This window comes from Zonotrichia albicollis, chromosome 16, assembly GCF_047830755.1.
Source record: "Zonotrichia albicollis isolate bZonAlb1 chromosome 16, bZonAlb1.hap1, whole genome shotgun sequence".
Classification (NCBI taxonomy): domain Eukaryota; kingdom Metazoa; phylum Chordata; class Aves; order Passeriformes; family Passerellidae; genus Zonotrichia; species Zonotrichia albicollis.
In genome coordinates, this window is record NC_133834.1 from 14,397,041 (window position 1) to 14,415,115 (window position 18,075).

Here is an 18,075-nt window from a genome sequence, read left to right on the forward strand (position 1 = left end):
GTGTGCAGGGAATCTCCCCTGAGCTGCTCCTGTGATTGGCCCTTGATGGTACACATGGAAAGAGGGCCAATCACAGGAACCCCTGCCACATTTCCACAGCAGCCAATAACAATTTGTTTACATTCTTCTTCTGGGGCCCTTTGCTTCCCAGAAGATGGACAAATCCCAAAGAAAGGATTTCTATGAAGAAATGTCTGCGACAATGTTTGTTATCAGCCTCCATGGGAATTTGATGTTTTAGATGTTTTTTACATTTGGAGCTTGCTGAGGTGTGGGGTTGGTGACTCTTGGGCTACCAGACTGTGTAGCAAAGGTGTGACTGCAAGGAAACTTCTTGTCTCTGCATGTCAAGAGGTGCCAACATGGGAGCTGTCACTGCAAGCCAGATATTCCAATATCAGTGAGTACTGCAGTTTCCTGTTGAATTTCTCTGTTTTTCTGTTTGCAGTCTGATTGTGAGAGTGATGAGGAGCTTTTCATCTTCCAGAGGGACCTGCCCAACTTAATTCCAGACCTGTCAGAGGAACTGATGATGTTTGCCCTGGAAGACTCCCAGGAGCAGGTTGGGACTGTTGTGTGTGGCCTGTCCTGTCACCCCTCTCTTCTGGCTGTCCCCAGTGTGGGCAGTTGCTCATGTCTGACCTGTTTGTCTGAACAGGAAAAGCTTAGTCCTCAGTATTTTCTCTCACTAGAAAATAAAACTTTTTTTCTCTTTTTGCAGTAGCCCGTTAAAGTTTTCTCTGTTCTTGAGATTTTGGATCTTTTTTGTCCCATCTCTTGGTAGTTTTTATTGTCTCTTTGCTGTTTTTCTTTCCTGTGCAATCATTTTATGTGTCCAGAAAATGAATTAGGACAATGCAAGAAAGAGGAAAAGTATGAAGTTTACTCTCTGAACAGCTTTTCTGGGATAAAATAATCACATTGTTCCTTCAGTGAAGATAAATCTGTGAAACCACAATATGGTTTGGGCTGGAATAATGAGCACATGTAAAAGAAAAAGTAATTTAAAGGATGTTTAGCAGTTCCCGAAATTAAAGTTTTTGGAAAGTAAACAGTCTCAGTGTTTTCCATGAGGGATGTGGTGTGGGTTGTTTCCATATGGTGTCTGAGTTGGAGCTGTTGCCTTCCAATCACTCTGTTTTGGTTTTTTATCCACTTCCAAAGCTCAAGGAGATTGACTTTCCATGTGTTTGTTCTTTCTCTACCTGTAGCAAATCCAGGAGACAGAAAGACTTCCATGGGAGATCTGGAACGAAGACCTGGAAAGTTTTGACTTTCAGGAAAAAACAGATGGTGCCCAAATCATTGCAAAAGAAGATGTACAAATGATTAAAGATGAGGCTGCTGAACCTGCCAGCCAGACTGAAGAAATGCCAAACCAAAAGAGAGCTGTTCTTGAAGAGTCTCCCTCAGATTCCACAGATCACCTTGAGGAGAAGGAAATGGGCAGGACTCAGGCCAAGGAAAGAGCAAACTCCTGGCCTATCACAGCAGTGCCTGTGCAAGAGCTGTACACTAAAGAGGAGAGAAAAAAGCTGATAGAGACAAAGATACTGTCCAAGGTCCTTGTGGAGCCATCCCCAAAGCAGGAGCTCAAACCTCCCTCCCATGGCATCAACAACAGCCTGGGAAGATTTGCAAAGGCAGAAACCTCCTCAGATGAGCGTCTTGGAGAAGTGATCCATTTGTCATTGCAGGCAAGTGGCAATAAAATAAAAGCTCTGGGGGTGCTGCAGGTGGGCTGGGGCACAGTGCAGGGCCTGCATAACCCCACTGCAGGGAGCAGCTGAGCTCCCAGTCTGACACTCCACAGGCCTGGGTGCTACCAAAAGCTGTCCCAGAGCAAGTCCAAACCATGGCAAAAGCTGCTGCAGATACCCAACTGATAACCAACATATGAAAAATTACTGCTAGAAACAAAAGGTACAAGGAAATTGTTAGTAGTCAAGGCCTACTACTCTGAAAGGACTTAACCTAAGCACAAAGCTGCTATTTTAAATTTTATTTTATTATTTAATGATTTTAATTTTTTATTTTTGTGAAATAATGCCCAAACTTATCTTGTAACATACTCCCCAAATATTCTAGAGCACTGGGTTTCTCAGGGTTTCCCAATTCAAGGACTTCAGTTTAATACCATTTTTACTGGTGTCCAAAGGAGATGCACATTCAGCCTGCTAGAACTTCCCTGTCCCTTCTTAATGTAATAGAGGAACACAGGAGAGACTCAAGAATGACCAAGGAGATCAAGCTGGTCATGACCCATAAGATTTAGGTCAGAAGATAGAGATTATTTGGGTAGATTCAAGTAATTTTTCTAGACAAGAAAAAGCACAGCTAATTTAGGTGATGTTTGTCTGCTAAACATCAGAAATTCAGGAGAGTGTAACAATACAACTTTACTACCAAAGATTCCACAAAGAAATTGCAAAATACAGCTTAGCTCTGAGTGTGCTCAGAGCACAAACAAGCCTTTCATTAGGAACTATGGAAGTGTGGTCAAATTTTGGCTCTTTTCCAAAAGAGCTGACACACACACACACAAACCCCCATGGAAATGAATCTGCAGCAAGGTCCATGAACTGTTAGGGAAGCCAACCATAGCATCTGTCCCTGGGAAGGCAAGGAATTTTTCATGTCCCAGGCAGGATTGCATTAAAGCAGGGAGTTTTCTGGCCCTGCAGTGGGGTGCTGGAGGTGAGGAGGTGTTTGGGGTTGTTCCTGAAGTCCTAAATCTCACCCAGCTAAGGCAGGTGGGATGAGCAGCTCAGTGTTAACTGGAATGTGGCTCACAGTCAGGGGTGGTTTTCTTCAGCACCGAGTTACAGATCTGCCTGGATTGATTTTTGAGTTCATTAAAACTTAATCAGCACAGAACAGGTCCTGATCTTTCTGTTCAAAGCCTTCCACAGGTCAGAGTAGAGATGTTTCCCTTCCCCTTTCATGTATTCACAGAAATGAACTTTTTGATGTTAGAGCTGTTCCAGCCCAGGCAAATCATGCAGCTGCTGGCCTGTGAGTTAAATTGTGCTGCATCATTGAAGGACATCTTTTTCAAGTGGGTCTGGGCGTAATTCCCAGCTCAACTCATAGAATTCAGTTAATTCAGGAAGCACTTCTTGCCTGTCAGAGCCTGTTTGATGTCAGGGACTTCAGTGAGCTGAAGTCTGGTGCTTTGGGTGAGTTCTGAGAGGCTCACTGTGTTCTCACTTTCATTTGGAAGGGGTTGTTGCTCCCCAGCTCAGCCAGGCACCTCAGTTTGTGTCAAGTTGCTAAACCTAATATACAGTTTCTTCTTGATTCCGATCAGTTAATTTGATTTTTTTTTTTCCTTAAGTTCCTTTCTATATTAGAAATGGAATTGTGCAGACCTTCATTTCTATTTCTTCTGGACCTTCTGGAACTTAAACCAGTGCTGCAGTGTTAGAATAGATCTAATCAAGGTTCAGATCTGTGTGAAGATTTATTGCTCAGGAAGGAGGGAGAACCTTCTCTCCAACAAGAGGGGCAGATGCAGGAGGTTTTACAAGGTGAAATGCTGGGTTTGGAGGCTGCTTCTGCTTTTTTAAAGGCCATGAGGGGTTGTGTTAAATGCATGTTTGTGGCAGTGGTGTCATTGTCACGACTCACAGCCCCCTTCCTTTCAATAGAACTTGTAAGCACTTTGAATTTCTGGTGATGATGTTTCACATGGGTGTGGATTCTTTTCATTAAAACTTCAATTTCAAAAAATAATCAAAGGGGAAAGCAATGTGTGGTTTAAATGCATGTGGACATTGATGGCAGCCTCCTGCAGCTGAGTCAGGTGTGTGCCCTCAGCCAGGGCTTCAGAGCAAGGAAATGGAGGATCCTCTCTTCAGGGTGGGGATTTATTGCTCAGGAAGGAGGGAGAACCTTCTCTCCAACAAGAGGGGCAGATGCAGGAGGTTTTACAAGGTGAAATGCTGGATTTGGAGGCTGCTTCTGCTTTTTTAAAAGCCATGAGTGGTTGTGTTAAATGCATGTTTGTGGCAGTGGTGTCATTGTCACAACTCACAGCCCCTTTCCTTTCAATAGAACTTGTAAGCACTTTGAATTTCTGGTGATGATATTTCACATGAGTGTGGAATCTTTTCATTAAAACTTCAATTTCAAAAAATAATCAAAGGGGAAAGCAATGAGTGGTTTAAATGCATGTGGACTCTGATGTCAGCCTCTTGCACCTGAGTCAGGTGTGTGCCCTCAGCAAGGGATTCAGAGCAAGGAAATGGAGGATCCTCTCTTCAGGGTGGGGATTTATTGCTCAGGAAGGAGGGAGAACCTTCTCTTCATAAAGAGGGGCAGATACAGGAGGTTTTACAAGGTGAAATGCTGGGTTTGGGGCTGCTTCTGCTTTTTTAAAGGCCGTGAGGGGTTGTATTAAATTCATATTTGTGGCAGTGGTGTCATTGTCTTGTCACAACTCACAGCCCCTTTCCTTTCAATAGAACTCGTAAGCACTTTGAATTTCTGGTGCTATTTCACATGAGTGTGGAATCTTTTCATTAAAACTTCAATTTCAAAAAATAATCAAAGGGGAAAGCAATGAGTGGTTTAAATGCATGTGGACATTGATGGCAGCCTCTTGCACCTGAATCAGGTGTGTGCCCTCAGCCAGGGATTCAGAGCAAGGAAATGGAGGATCCTCTCTTCAGGGTGGGGATTTATTGCTCAGGAAGGAGGGAGAACCTTCTCTCCAACAAGAGGGGCAGATGCAGGAGGTTTTACAAGGTGAAATGCTGGGTTTGGAGGCTGCTTCTGCTTTTTTAAAGGCCATGAGGGGTTGTATTAAATTCATATTTGTGGCTGTGGTGTCATTGTCTTGTCACAACTCACAGCCCCCTTCCTTTCAATGAAACTTGTAAGCACTTTGAATTTCTGGTGATGATGTTTCACATGGGTGTGGAATCTTTTCATTAAAATTTATATAAAACAATTTATATACATTTTTATAAATAATATTCAGAGGGGAAAGCAATGAGTGGTTTAAATGCATGTGGACATTGATGGCAGCCTCCTGCAGCTGAGTCAGGTGAGTGTGTCCTCAGCCAGGGATTCAGAGCAAGGAAATGAAGGATCCTCTCTTCAGGGTGGGGTGAGCAGCTGTGAGATATCATCTGATACTGACTGTACCCACAGCAGTGGGAATTTACCCTGCTCAGAAAAGGCAGGGGGAGGAAAGGGCTGATGTCAAAGAGCTGAAGAGCCACAAGTCCTTCTCCTGTGGGTGGCACACATTGTTCAGGATCAGAATGCACCTGCCTGGCCTTCTATCAGGCCACTTTTTAATCTGTTCCACTGTCTCCAGTGATCTTTTAAAATCTTATCAAAAGGGTTCATGATTCTCAGAGAAAGAGCCTCAGCAGAAGGAGCTGAAGCAGCTGGGGGGATGCAGTGTCTGAAGGGATGTAATAAATGCATTTCTTTCCCTACAGCACTTCCTTTGGAATTGCTGAAAGCAAGCTGGCACTGAAATTAGGGGTGGTCCTTTGGGAGTCAACTTTCCATCATGTTTCTCTTGTCTTCTTTCAGGCTATTGAGAAATGGAATGCAGACAAGAATCTTGAGGAGCTAGAGCAGCAGGGAGATAAAACTCGTGCAGAAGTTGCTTTCTTCCCAGCAGATTATGGTAATGTCACTAGTTGAAAGTGCATAAAAAGAAATAAAACTTAGGTTCCTGTATTTAAGTTATTCCCTGCAGCATAATTTTGAATGCAGAAATCACAGTGGGTTTCTTAAATGCTTCTAAAACATGTTTAATTATCTTCCCTCAAGATTTCATCTAGGTTTCTTAGCCTGAAGCCAGTGCTTCACAGCCTGCCATGGGCCAGACAAGCCATTACAATATTATCTTTATCCTCCCCCTGCTGCCAGGCTGTAGGAGCAGGAACAATGTGAATATGGGGAATATTGGGTGATTTCATGGCAGAAGACCACAACTGGTGATTATTTTGTTGCTCTTCCACAGAGTCCTTCAGGAGGAAGTGTGAAGAGGAGCTGATGGAAAGGCTGGGGGAGCTGTGTGCCAGGCAGACCAGGGCAGTGTCCCCTGCCTGTGAGAGGCCCTCAGCCAAGCTCTGCTCCTTCCAGGGACAGCAGGACAATAAGTGAGTCCTTTTTGTCACATATCCCAGTTCATCCTGGCTGCCAGAATGAATACTGGGCAACTCCTGGTCTTCCACTGGGGTTTTTCTCTGTAGCTTTGCAGGAAGCTGATAGTGGAGTTGGAATCCTCAGTCCTTCATTTCCCTTTGATGCCAAACACCTTGGCATTTTCCATCAACCTTTGTCTAAACCTTACCAGGCACTTGGGATAAATGGGAAAGCAGGAAAATGAGGCTAAGCCAATTATTCTGCTCAGCTTTTTTTTTTTTTTTTTGTCATCTAGGGTACAAATTTCTCTTACTGGTACCTCAATTGAGCAAAAATACACAGGATGGTTTTCTGTGGGTATCAGTGGAGATGTCAGTGCTTCTTGGAGGTTTCTGTGTGAAGGAAAAGCATTTTCAGGCTGTTCAGAGGACCAACATCAATGGTGGCAGCACAGAGGAAATAATGAGTAAAAGAGTGGAGGGGAAGGTGGGAAATGCCCTCATTGCCAGAGCAGGGAGAGCCACTAGGATGATTTGCAGTTTTTATGCCTGGGAAGATAAAATGGAATTACCAAAAGAGGCAGAGAGGAAAGGGGAACTCATTCTTACACTGAGATGTTAAAAGTTGTGATCTCTCTGGTGCCTGCCTTTGTCCCCCAGAACAATTTGGTGGTGTCACATTTTGAGAACTAAATATCCCTCTTCATCCTGCCTGTGATCTGTGCTCCTGGGGGAGGCTGAATCCTTGAATTCTGGTTGCAGGCAGAAGCGGAGTTGGGATCTGTGTGGCAGCCAAGCACAGAGCTCCTTCCTCAGCCCAGTTTGGATCCTGAGGCTCTCCCTGCAGGATTCCTTGGGGGATAAGGCAGAGGATGTGCTGAGCTGTGTTTTCTGTGTGTAGGGATGTTGCCTTGCCCTCATCCCCACCCAGTTCTCTGAGGATGGGCAGGATGAGTTTCCAGGACGTGCCAAAACGTGCAACTGTGTACATAGATTTGAGAGATGCTGAGCCACCAAAGCCAGTGACAGTCCCTGAAGAGAAACAAAGGTAAATCCTGGCTTTATTGGCAGTGAGAAATAAGTAATAAAAAGTGAGAAACTGAAACCTTTCTAAATCTCATGCTTGTGAAATGTAACTTTAAAAATGTTCTTTCACATCTCTGTCATAAGGAGAAACCTTGTAGTTAATAAACAGCTACTAGATAATAAACAGGTAAACAGTTTGTTCTAGTTGCTTGAATACTTGAATTTTCTTTTTGCTAGATTAATATGTGAAGGACTCTCCAGAGATCTTCCCTGGAAGTATCTCTCCCTTTTTCCTCATTTTCTAAATTTGCATCTTAGAAATGACCAAGAGCCAACACTCAGCTGGAACAGGGTTAATTAATGTGTGATTGTTTCACAGTGCAAGTGACAGCTCCTCCTCCTCTGAAGAAGAAGAGACAGTGACAATTCAGGATGAAGCAGGAAGGAGAATGTAAGATTCCTTATCAGGACTGTTTTCCAAGTGATATGATGTTTGGTTTTTTTTGAAACTAAAATAATTGCCCTATCAATGATCAGACTGAAATTTTCTGTACTTAAATATTGACATTTCTGGTCTTCACAGAAAAAAAAAAAAAACCAAAAAAAAAGCCCAGTAATGGAAGTGCTCCAGTGTGGCCCCAGGAGGTCACTCTTTCCCTGTTGCATGGTAAAGCTACCAAAGGTAGAGAGTTGTTGATCCCTGAGGCAATATTTGCACCTGTCCAGCTGCTTGGGACAGCTCAAAACACAGCCAGAGGTGCCCTGGGGGCTGGAAAATGTGAGTTTTTCTCCAGCCCTGTGTGAGTGACACCAGAACTGTGTTAGACAAGCCTCAGAACCAAACTTTGGAAATGTTGTAGGGAGCTGAGTCAGGCAAACCTTTATTTTTATAAATAATAAGATAGGCTAGAATGGATAGATATTTAAAGAGAATATTGACTACATTGGATGGACAGGGACCCTCTTAATTGGAAGGGACAGGGAAGAGAAATGCTCTTGGTCTCAGCAGGGCAGGATTCTGCTCTCATTCACGAGGGGACTATCCAGTTTCATTTTTATCTGGAACAAATTATTAAACAGGAATTATTATTCTGTGCATGTAGATTATGTCAGGACAGGACATTCCACTACCACAGTAATGTGCTTGCTGACAGGAATCTCATTGAGGAAATTAAGCCAAGCATTCAAAAACTGTAATGATTATTAGAAAAACTTTTCATCTGTGTGTGTTTGAACCCAAACCCCTGTATCCAAAAGGGACAAAAATCTATAGGCTCTGAATTCCATGCCAACCATACATTTGTTCAGGCCTGTTCTGGCAGGTGTTTGTGTTGTGCCTGAATGCAGAAGAGGTAAATAAATTGCCAGGAAGATCAATTTTGTGTTCTGGCTCTGCTTGTGTCATCTGAGTGCTGATGCAATGTGGTATTTTGGGGGTCCCCTGTGGCAGGAAGGAAATGATGAATCTGACTCCATGTTCTTAGAAGGCTAATTTATTATTTTATGATATTATATTAAAGAATGCTATACTAAACTGTACTGAAGAATGGAGAAAGGATACAGACAGAAGGTTTAACAAGGTACTAATTAAAACCTTGTGACTCTCTCCTCAGAGTCCAACACAGCCTGACTGTGATTGGTCATTAAGTTAAAACAATTCACATGTTGGATAAACAATCTCCAAACCACAATCCAAAGCAGCCAAAATAAGTAGAAGCAAATGAGATAATATTGTTTTCCTTTTTCTCTGAGGCTTCTCAGATTCCCAGGAGAAGAAATCCTGGTGAAGGGATTTTTCCAGAAAATATGACAGCGACATTGCTACTGTCACCCCCAGTTATTGCTCCTGTAGATGCCCAGTCCTTGTTTAGAGCTCTCTTCATATGTGAAGTTCCTCAGAGATTGAGTTTATTCCTACAATGCTTTATCTTGATGAAATCAGGTTTTTATTTCCTTTGCAGGAGGAATTGCTCAGGGAAGAGCCTGTTACTGCAACAACTCCGAGCAGCCCGGAAGGGGGCCTTGGAGCTTCTTCACAAAACATCTCTTCCAGCTGAGAAACTGCAGCCAGAAAGGCTGGAAGACACAGCTTCCTCTAATAAAAGTCAAACCCAATCTTGTAAAGTGAGGCAAGAGACAAATGAGGTGGTTCCCAGGAAACTGATGAGATTGGAACCAGGCAAGGAAAGTCTCCCCTTTTCAAGCTGTGGGGGTGACAGAGCTGACACAGAGAAAGAGAACAAAATGGAAGCTGAGAAGATTCCAAGTGCAGGAACTGCTCCAGAGTGTCCTCTGATTACAGCAGAATTGCCAAGGTATCCCACAGGAAAACTAATCAGAGGGTTTGGATGTGGCTTCTCTAATTGCCCTGGATTAAAGAAAATTGCTTACCTGGGCTGTGAGCTGGAGCAAGAGGGTGTCTGGATTTGTTAGCTGGCAAGAACAACAGTCCTGGCAGCTGCTGCTGGAAGGTTTAGAGGCAGCCTCAGTGGGGCCTGGCATTAGATGAGCTGGGGCACTCCTGACACTGGAAATGGAGCCTTTTTCTATAGCTTTTATCCTACAGAAGAAGAGGATAACACAGTATTGATCTCCTTTAGGAACAGCAGCACTGAGGTTTCCTAAGCACAGCTGCCTAGAAAATAGGTCTGGAAGGGTCAGTCTCCCTGTGCCAATAAAGAGTGAGGTAAAATGTAATATCTCCTGGCAGATCTTTATAGAACTTGGTCTTGAAATCCTCAATGGTGAGGATTCCTTGACTCCCAAGTAGAACATTTTGCTGTCTAATTATCCCTAGAGTTGTAAAGCTTTTCATTAAGTCTAATTTAAATTATTCCCCCTCCAATTTAAGCTTATTTTTGTTGTGTTCCCAGAAGGAATGGAAAATGGTTTATTCTGTGTCTCAGTTTAAAACACCTTTTACAAACTGGAAGATGTATCAGTCTCCCCGTGTAATTTTTTCTTCTTCCAAACAAAGGAATTCTGACTCTTTGCCAACAAGAAAAGTGCAAGATCTTGGAGTTACAAAGTACACCCGTGAGGAATGCCACAGGCATATCTAGGAAAGCTTTAAAAAATAGAAATAAAAGTGATGTAATTGAGGAAATTGCAGAGTTATTTGGGCCTCTGCCTCTCTGGGCTTAGTTAAATGTAGTGTATTCTGCTGAAGGTCTAATTTCAAAGTGAAATCAGGTGATTGCCTTGTGCACCTGCCCAACTGTTTGGGAGAGCTCCATTATGCTGCCTTTTCAAAGGTTATATCCTGCTATTTTCAGAGTGAAATTTAACATTCTGACTTTGACATATGAGCCCTGGAAAGAATCAGGATCTGCCTGCTCTGGAGACTGTTCCTGTGTCAGAGTTAAACACTTGCCTGCCCTGCCACTTAGACACCTCAGCTCCTGTGTACCTGCCTGAAATGGCAGGTGCTTGGTTGCAGGGTTTTTTCCCTCTGGAATTCCTGACATTAAGCTCATTGCTTCCATCAGGAATAATAAAATGCATTTTGATTGCCTGTGCCTGAGATGGCAGCCCATGGCCAGGCAAGAATGTGGATTATTTACTGTCTCTGAATGATAATCCAGTGATTTTCACTGATTTCAGTTTTCTCTGTTGCTGTTCTAATTATTGCTGGGGCACCTGGGGCTGGAAGAATTCAGAAAAAATTGAACTTTTTGTTTGCCATGGAAATGGCAGATGAAATTTCTCTGTGGGCATCCAGGTGTAGAAAGATGGGAGGTCTTGGGGTCAGGGGAACTTTATCTCTGTCATATCCTATAGCAGATAGGAAAGGAAATGGGTCTAGACTGGGAGTCTTGGTGTGGAGATGGGGAGTGACACCTCACAAACACATCTCTGCTTGAAGGAGTTTGCATCTCCACATAGATCATCACCACTTATCAAAGTTTGATCTCTGCTCCTTTTCTTTGAGGTGTTTTTCTTCTTAGAGAGATGATTTCATCCACTGACAAGTTCTTGTGTCCCCCCACAAACAGCAGAATTGCTCTCTAAATCTATTTTAGCCTTTCATGTCATGATTCCCCCCTCCAGTGTGTGGTGTAAATACGAGAAAAAAAAGAAGTGCAACCAGATCAATGAGTGGCTTTTTCCCCCCAAGTGTAAAGCTTAATCTGTGTATTTTCCAGGAGAGAAGGAAGTGCCAGAGAGCTATCCCAAAAGGAAGAGGAGATGCAGGAGAGGCAGAGGAGATGCAGATTGCAGGAGCAGCTGGAGCAGTGGCAGCCTCAGCGCTCGGTGTGGGGGAAGCAGCCCATGGCAGAGAACACCCCGCTGCTGTTCCACAGGGTCAGTGCCTCAGGGTGGGCTGGGCCTGGCAGGCTCCTGCTTGGAAAAGCCAGGTGTGTCTGCTGAGGAAGGCAGGAGCCTCCCCTGAAATGGAAAATGTAAACCCCCTCCCTCTGAATTATTGTAATTTTGAAATTAAGGGGCTCTCAGGCAAACATATGGGAATAGGAATAACAGTTCTTTACTAGGAAAACTAAAAGTGAATACAAATGCAATAGTACAAAGATAAACCAGTGACAGAGTGAGACCATGCCCTGCCCCCTGTGTGCCAGGGGGTGTCCCAGCCCCATCCAGGGGGGCTCAGCCCTCCTGCAGTGCCAGCTGTGGCTCTGCTGCAGCAGGGATCCTGCACAAGGGGGGAGTTTTCCTCTGCAGCTCCAGGGCTGCTGCAGATGGGCCTGGGCTCCCTCTGGCCATGCAGGGCAGCAGAAAGCTGCTCCTCTGGCAATGCAGGGGGCAAAGGCTGCTGTGCTGTGCCAGGCTCAGATTGGATCCAGGTAGGAATGCTTGGCTCCTGCCCTGGGCACAGCATCTCCCCATGGGATGCTGGAATTGGATCAGCCCTGCAGGGACACTCAGTGGCCATGGACAGCAGAGATCTCCTGGAGGGAGGCTTGGCTGGGGGAGAGATAAAGAAAAAACTGCCCATGGACAGCAGAGAATTGCCCCAGCTCTGACAGATCACAGAACACACAGCCCCAGCCTAAGACACAGGAGCTCCCTGCCAGGGGCAGCTGGGAGCAAAATGTCATTTTTATTGCATTGCTTCAAATCTGTTTGTTATGGAGCACCATTAGCTGAGAGAAGAGCAGCCCTACAGCTCTTCTCTCACACTAAGGGAGAATTCCCCACTTTCCTGTGCAGGGAGAGCTCCCCAAGCAGCTCCCTCCAGTTCTGACCTCTCAGGGCTTGCTGGAGTCAGTGGCTCAGTGTCATCTACTTCACAGCAGCCAGAGTCTCCCACATAACTTTCATAACTTTTCCTAAAAAAGTGAAATATTTTTACTGTCTCTGCTGAGTCCTGTTGTCAGCCCCCACCAACTTAATAGTTCACTTTTGTGGGTTAGTTTTGAGGATTGTGGATTTAATAATAGGTTTTACTCCTGATTAAGAGGGTATGAAATGATCCTGATTTTAGCCAAAGCCCAACTATGGCTTGGAGGACAAGGCTGTTGTTGCTCCTCAGAAGATTTCTCTTTGTCCCTGCCCTCAGCAGAGGGCTTGGAATGAGATGAGCTGTAGGATCACTCCCAACCCATTCCATGATTTTATGACAAGCAGTTCTGCTTCACCCATGCACTGATTCTGCTGAGCACAAGGTGAGGAGGTCAGAGGAGGTGAGAAACTGCAGAACCACCAGGAATCCACCATAATGATTTCTCTGGGTTAATGCCAATAACAAAACTTTTTTGTTAGTACAAAAGTTGAAAGACTTCACAGCCCTAGATTTGGGGCTGGACCGTTTAGGTTTGTTTTGTAAATTGATTGCTGTGGTTGTGGAGATTTGAAAGCTCATTTTATTTAGCACTGGAATAGTCAGTGAGGAGGAGTAAAGGGCTAAAAAGCTCCCAGCTGAGTTTCCCTCTGCCAGCCTGCTTTGACAAGGAGAGCACAGCACCCATAGCTCTGCTGTGGAGTGTAAAAGTTGGATTTGCTCCTCCCTGGCTGTTGGCAGGTACCAGCCACTTCCAGTTAGCCTTGATTAAGATGCAGACACTCTTGCTCCTCAGAAATCCACGTGGGCCTTGCTCTCTCCTTCCTGACAGTGCACCAGACAATGCAGAATCACCCTGTGTTTGGTCATTTCCCATATCTGCTGTGCTGATGCCAATAAAATGAGGATGGGCTTGGTGATGAGCTGTGTCTGGAGCAGAGCTCAGGGTGCATCTGTGCTGGAACTGGAGCTGTGAGTGTTCCCCTGAGGGATGGGAGATGTTCCAGCTGTGGCAGCAGGGACAGGGGCATTTCCCAGTGCCCAGAAAGAGGGACAGGGACTGGTCACAGACAAGAGAGGACACAGGGCAGGGTTAAGCTGATTTTGGGAACAAATTCTTCCCTGTGAGGGTGGGCAGGCCCTGGCACAGAGCAGCTGTGGCTGCCCCTGGATCCCTGGCTGTGTCCAAGGCCAGGCTGGAACAGCCTGGGATGGTGGAAGGTGTCCCTGCCCATGGTAGGATGAGAGAATCTTTATGGTCCTTCCCACCCAACCCATTCCAGTGCCAGCCTGCTCCAAGGGACCTACCTGACCTCCCAAGGCACCAATGGTAACAGGAAATCAGCACAACCCATAATAACCATGTTGTCCTGGCAACTCTGCTCTTAGTTCTTATTCAGAAATATTCATTATTAAAATTAAGACTAAAAAATGTATCAACATCATCTATCAAATACAACAGTCCTTTTTAAGATTACTTGAAGTCTGCTTTGATAGCAGCACTTTTTCCCTTTGAATTTGAATTGGGTTTTATTTTCTTTCTTTTTTTATGAACACAGAGAATTTTGACTGTTTTGACATTTAAAACTAAGAGCCCCTGTAATTTGGCAGCTATGTCTCAGTGAAAATATCTAATATCTATATATAAACACATATATTCAAAGAAAAAGCCCCAGTGTTTGACAGAGTAGCACACTTGCAAATTTGTTTTGTAAGTCCTTTGTTTTGGCAGTGATAGATGTTCAGATCTGGAACACTTGTCACAGTTTCCAGAATTCTTCTGACCATTTATAATGTACATAAATAATTGAATTGAATAATAATCAGAGGGAAAGTTTAGAAACTCTGCAATTACTGTAGCTGAGGTGCTGGGAAAGACTGGCAAAGGAAATTTAAAAAGCTGCATTAGGGTTACATTAGAGTTCTTGTCTAAAATGTAAAAGCAGATTTAATGTGCTGTCTCCTTTTTCTCAACCCAGTTCAGTCAAACTCTGTCCTCAGCTTCACTCTGAGAGTCAGGGCTGGGGAGAGGGAACTTGAGAGACTGAGAATTCACTTCCAGGGGCACTTCAGGGGCTGAGATCCAGTGGATTTTCAAGACATGCAGGTGCCAATTCCCTGGGAAATCAGTGGGTTCTTTCTAAGAATTCTGCCTGCCAGGTCCATGTCTGGAGGTGTCTGAATACTTGGGCAATCTGGCTCACCTCTTGGTTTTAAAAATAATGCAGGGAAAAACCTGCATTTTAATGCTGTGTTTTGGGTTCATTTGTTTGATTTTTTTTTCCCTTCTCTGCCCCACCCAAACTTTTGGTGAAATTTAGGACTGGCATGAGTTGATCTCTTCTGAAATTGGGCCCCAACCACATTTTAGCCTTTGAATCTGGTTCAGAACTGATTCCAGCACCTGGAGTTCTGTGAGGGCCAGCAGAGTGGTGGTGAGATCCTCACTGTAGGGTCAGGCTGAATTAGGAGTTTAGAGGAACTGCACAGGGTTTCCTTTATTTTGTGAGCAGTGTTATTGATGAGGGAGACAAGGGATGCTCACAGGATGTAAAGCAGCTAAATGGAGGATGTAAAATGAAATGGGTTTGATCTGTCACTTCATTCACCTTGCTTGTTATGATCAGTAACTTGGTGCTGGTGTTGTTTTCTGTCACATTCCCATTCGGTGGCATCCAAATAATGGTGGGAACTTTTGCCACACTCAGGGCTGAGTTTTGTGTCAGGAGCAGCACAAGCAGGTTATTCTTAGGATATCACAGGATCCCAGACTGGCATGGGTGGGAAGGGACCTTAAATGCCATCCCCTGCCACGAGCAGGGACATCTTCCACCATCCCAGCCTGGCCTTGAACACTGCAGCCAAACCCCTGCATGGCCCATCCAGCCCTGGCATTCATTTCACACAGAACAACCAGAATTTAGCTTGTACTCATCTCCTTTATTATTGGAAAAAAGTAGTATTCCCAGCAGGGCTTCAGTTTGATTCTGCATTTATTGCTTTATCATGATATGGCAGAACAGGATAATGTTGGAGAGCTATTAGGAGCCACCTTGTAAGCAGCCCCTCATAAACAGAGTTTTATCTCCCTTACACAGCCAGGGTGGTTGGGAAATGAATGTGTTGACTCACACTGAGGCCTCTCATTTTTCTTGGCATTCACAATCACTTGGGCTAACCTTGTATTAGTAATTATATTACCATGATCCCCATCTCATTGCAGCTTAGCCTTACAGCTGCCTTACACAACAAAAACATCCAGGCACAACACATTCATTCTCCCTTAACAAATAGATGATGTGGGTACTTTCCTTTCCATCTTGTAAACACAGGCTCCATCACCTTTTTGTCAAAATCAGCAGGTTCTTTATGTTAACACCCCGTTGACTCAGCTCACTGGTGTCAGGGAGAATTCTCAGCCACAAGATGTTCCACTTGTATTGCAACAAAATCAATTCTTTATAGAACTTGGTCTTGAAATCTTCAATGTTGAGGATTCTTTGACTCCCAGGTAGTCCATGTTGCTGTTTAATTACCCTTAGAGTTGTAAAGCTTTTCATCAAGCCTAATTTAAATTATTCCCTTTCCAATTTAAGCTTAATTTTGTTGTGTTCCCAGAAGGAATGGAAAATGGTTTATTCTGTGTATCAGTGTTTTCAAATCTCAGTGTTTTTACAAACTGGAAGATAAAATTACCAATATATCATGGTCAAATCCTTCCTTGCCCTTTGATGGCCTTGTTCTCTCTTTGATCCTGTATTTCTTCAGGGGAAAATCCCTGACAAAATTCATATTTATCATCCAGAGTGGTGCTGAAGTGCTGGACATTCTGCTACTGGGAGAGTTACCCTGCATCAGCACAGTCTGCCTGAAAGTAGGGATTGATTTCCAAAACTTGTAAATTATTTTTAGTTCAGTTACTGGCCCCAGAAGTTATTTTTAAGTAGGAGGTGCCTTGATCTCAATTTGTCAGTGAAATGCTTTTGATTCTTTACCTGTCTTCCTTAAATAGGTGCCTGTGATTGCCATTGCTGTTCCATGGGTGTTTTGATCTTTTTGAGGCAGTGGTGCTGACATCAGCATTGGAAATTGCCCTTTTCTTCCCTCCCTGGGTTGTTCAAGGACGTTGTGGATCCTGGGATCCCAACCCAGCTCTTCACCTGCTGGGCCAGGGCACCTGGGCACCTCCCCAGCTCCTCTGGAGCTGCCCACATGACTGCCCTGAGATGATGGCCTCAGCACTGTTTAAAAATACACCACTTTTATTGCTGGGTGGAAGATGGATAAAGGAAAAGGACGCTAAGAAAGTCAAATTAATGTCTCCACTTAAAGAATGGACAAAAGCCTGATCAACCACTCATGAAGGAATGGGTTTTGTGCCACTTCCTTACAGGAATGCCAATTTATCCCCCAAAATGTGGTGCAGTACATATATTTGGAGAAGCTGAGGAAACCTATAAAATCTTTTTATGATTATAACGATTTTGTTAGACAGTAGTTGAGTTTTTCTATATCTGCATTACTCCAAAGGTGATCCTGGTAATACAAATCACCTGTGATCAAATGTTTTCATTGACCCTGGGCCAAAGCAGCTGCATTTGTGTGAATGTAATTACAACAGCATTTAGCCCTGTTATTTTAATATAGCTTTAAAAAACCCCATTAACTATAAAAATCACCAAATAGTTCCTACAGGAATGTTTTTTGGACACCAGAGCTGAGTTTGGGGTTTGCCTGGCTCCAGGTGCTTTCCTTGTTGGGCTGATGCCAAGGCTGTGGCCAGCAGTGCTGTGCCCAACAGCCACCAGATGGCCCCTGAATTCCTCCTTTTCTTTTTTTTTCCTGCCAGGCATTTAATGAGTTCCTGAAACGAGATTAAAATCTCTTGTACTTAATGAACCCTCTGCCTCGACTCAAGAAAGGCTTAAAAATAAACTAAGGCAATTAGAGATGGAGTTAAACTTAGCACACAGAGACAGGAGGCCAAGATTCCTGTTTGTGCCACCAGCCCAGCACACAGCATTTGGAATGGATGGAAGATCCCAAGGAAATGTTTTTCTAGCATGGGTGGCTGGCACAGAGCCTGTGTTTCTGGCCTCCTCTTCATCTTCCCACATGGTGCCAGGGCAAGCAAACGGGGGGATTGCTGGCACAGCACTTTGCTGGAGTAGCTGCTTCCTGCTGTCCCTGGCTGTGGGCACAAATCCCAGGAGCTGAGGCTCAGCATGGCACAGGTCTGACCTGAGGATCTGCCTGAAGAGGCAAACAGAGGGTCCAGGCCTTGCCTGTCTGTGTTACAAACACTTCCCTCCACACAGGAGGAGTTTGTTCTCCGTGGATGTGTTTAAAAAAGACTGGATGGTTTATTTGATGGTTTAATTGAGGTGTTAGGGCATGGCTTGGACTCAGTGATCTTTAAGGTCTCTTCCATCCTGGTCATTCTGTGAATTCATTCTGTAAATTCTGTGATCCCAGAGTCAGGAATGTTATGGAGGTGCCCAGGCACTCTCAGGGCAGGTTGTACTTCCCATCCTCTGTGGAGGAATAGAAGGTAAGAAAATAGAGATAGTGCAGAAGGGAGTCTCACACCTGAGGAGTTGCAGCTGTACTAATTACCAAAGATTAGGAACAGGCCTGCCCTTAACAGGCCACAGCTGTGTCTAATAAGAAGAAGAGTGCTATAAAAGAGTGGGTGAGCTG

General features: G+C 44.3%; 1 protein-coding gene across 5 annotated transcripts in view; it reads left to right on the forward strand.

Annotated features, from left to right (window-relative positions):
• Nucleotides 1-18,075, forward strand: part of DNAAF8 (dynein axonemal assembly factor 8) — a 105,470-nt gene that overhangs the window by 4,931 nt on the left and 82,464 nt on the right. For 4 of the 5 annotated variants that reach the window (XM_074553113.1, XM_074553114.1, XM_074553115.1 and 1 more), the window contains exons 3-10: nt 449-562; nt 1,212-1,697; nt 5,551-5,647; nt 5,987-6,125; nt 7,012-7,158; nt 7,516-7,587; nt 9,098-9,451; nt 11,282-11,441. In XM_074553113.1, coding sequence (XP_074409214.1) covers nt 449-562; nt 1,212-1,697; nt 5,551-5,647; nt 5,987-6,125; nt 7,012-7,158; nt 7,516-7,587; nt 9,098-9,451; nt 11,282-11,441 — 1,569 coding nt within the window. The remainder of the gene's footprint in view (nt 1-448; nt 563-1,211; nt 1,698-5,550; nt 5,648-5,986; nt 6,126-7,011; nt 7,159-7,515; nt 7,588-9,097; nt 9,452-11,281; nt 11,442-18,075) is intronic. The other variant, XM_074553116.1, reaches the window with a different exon arrangement.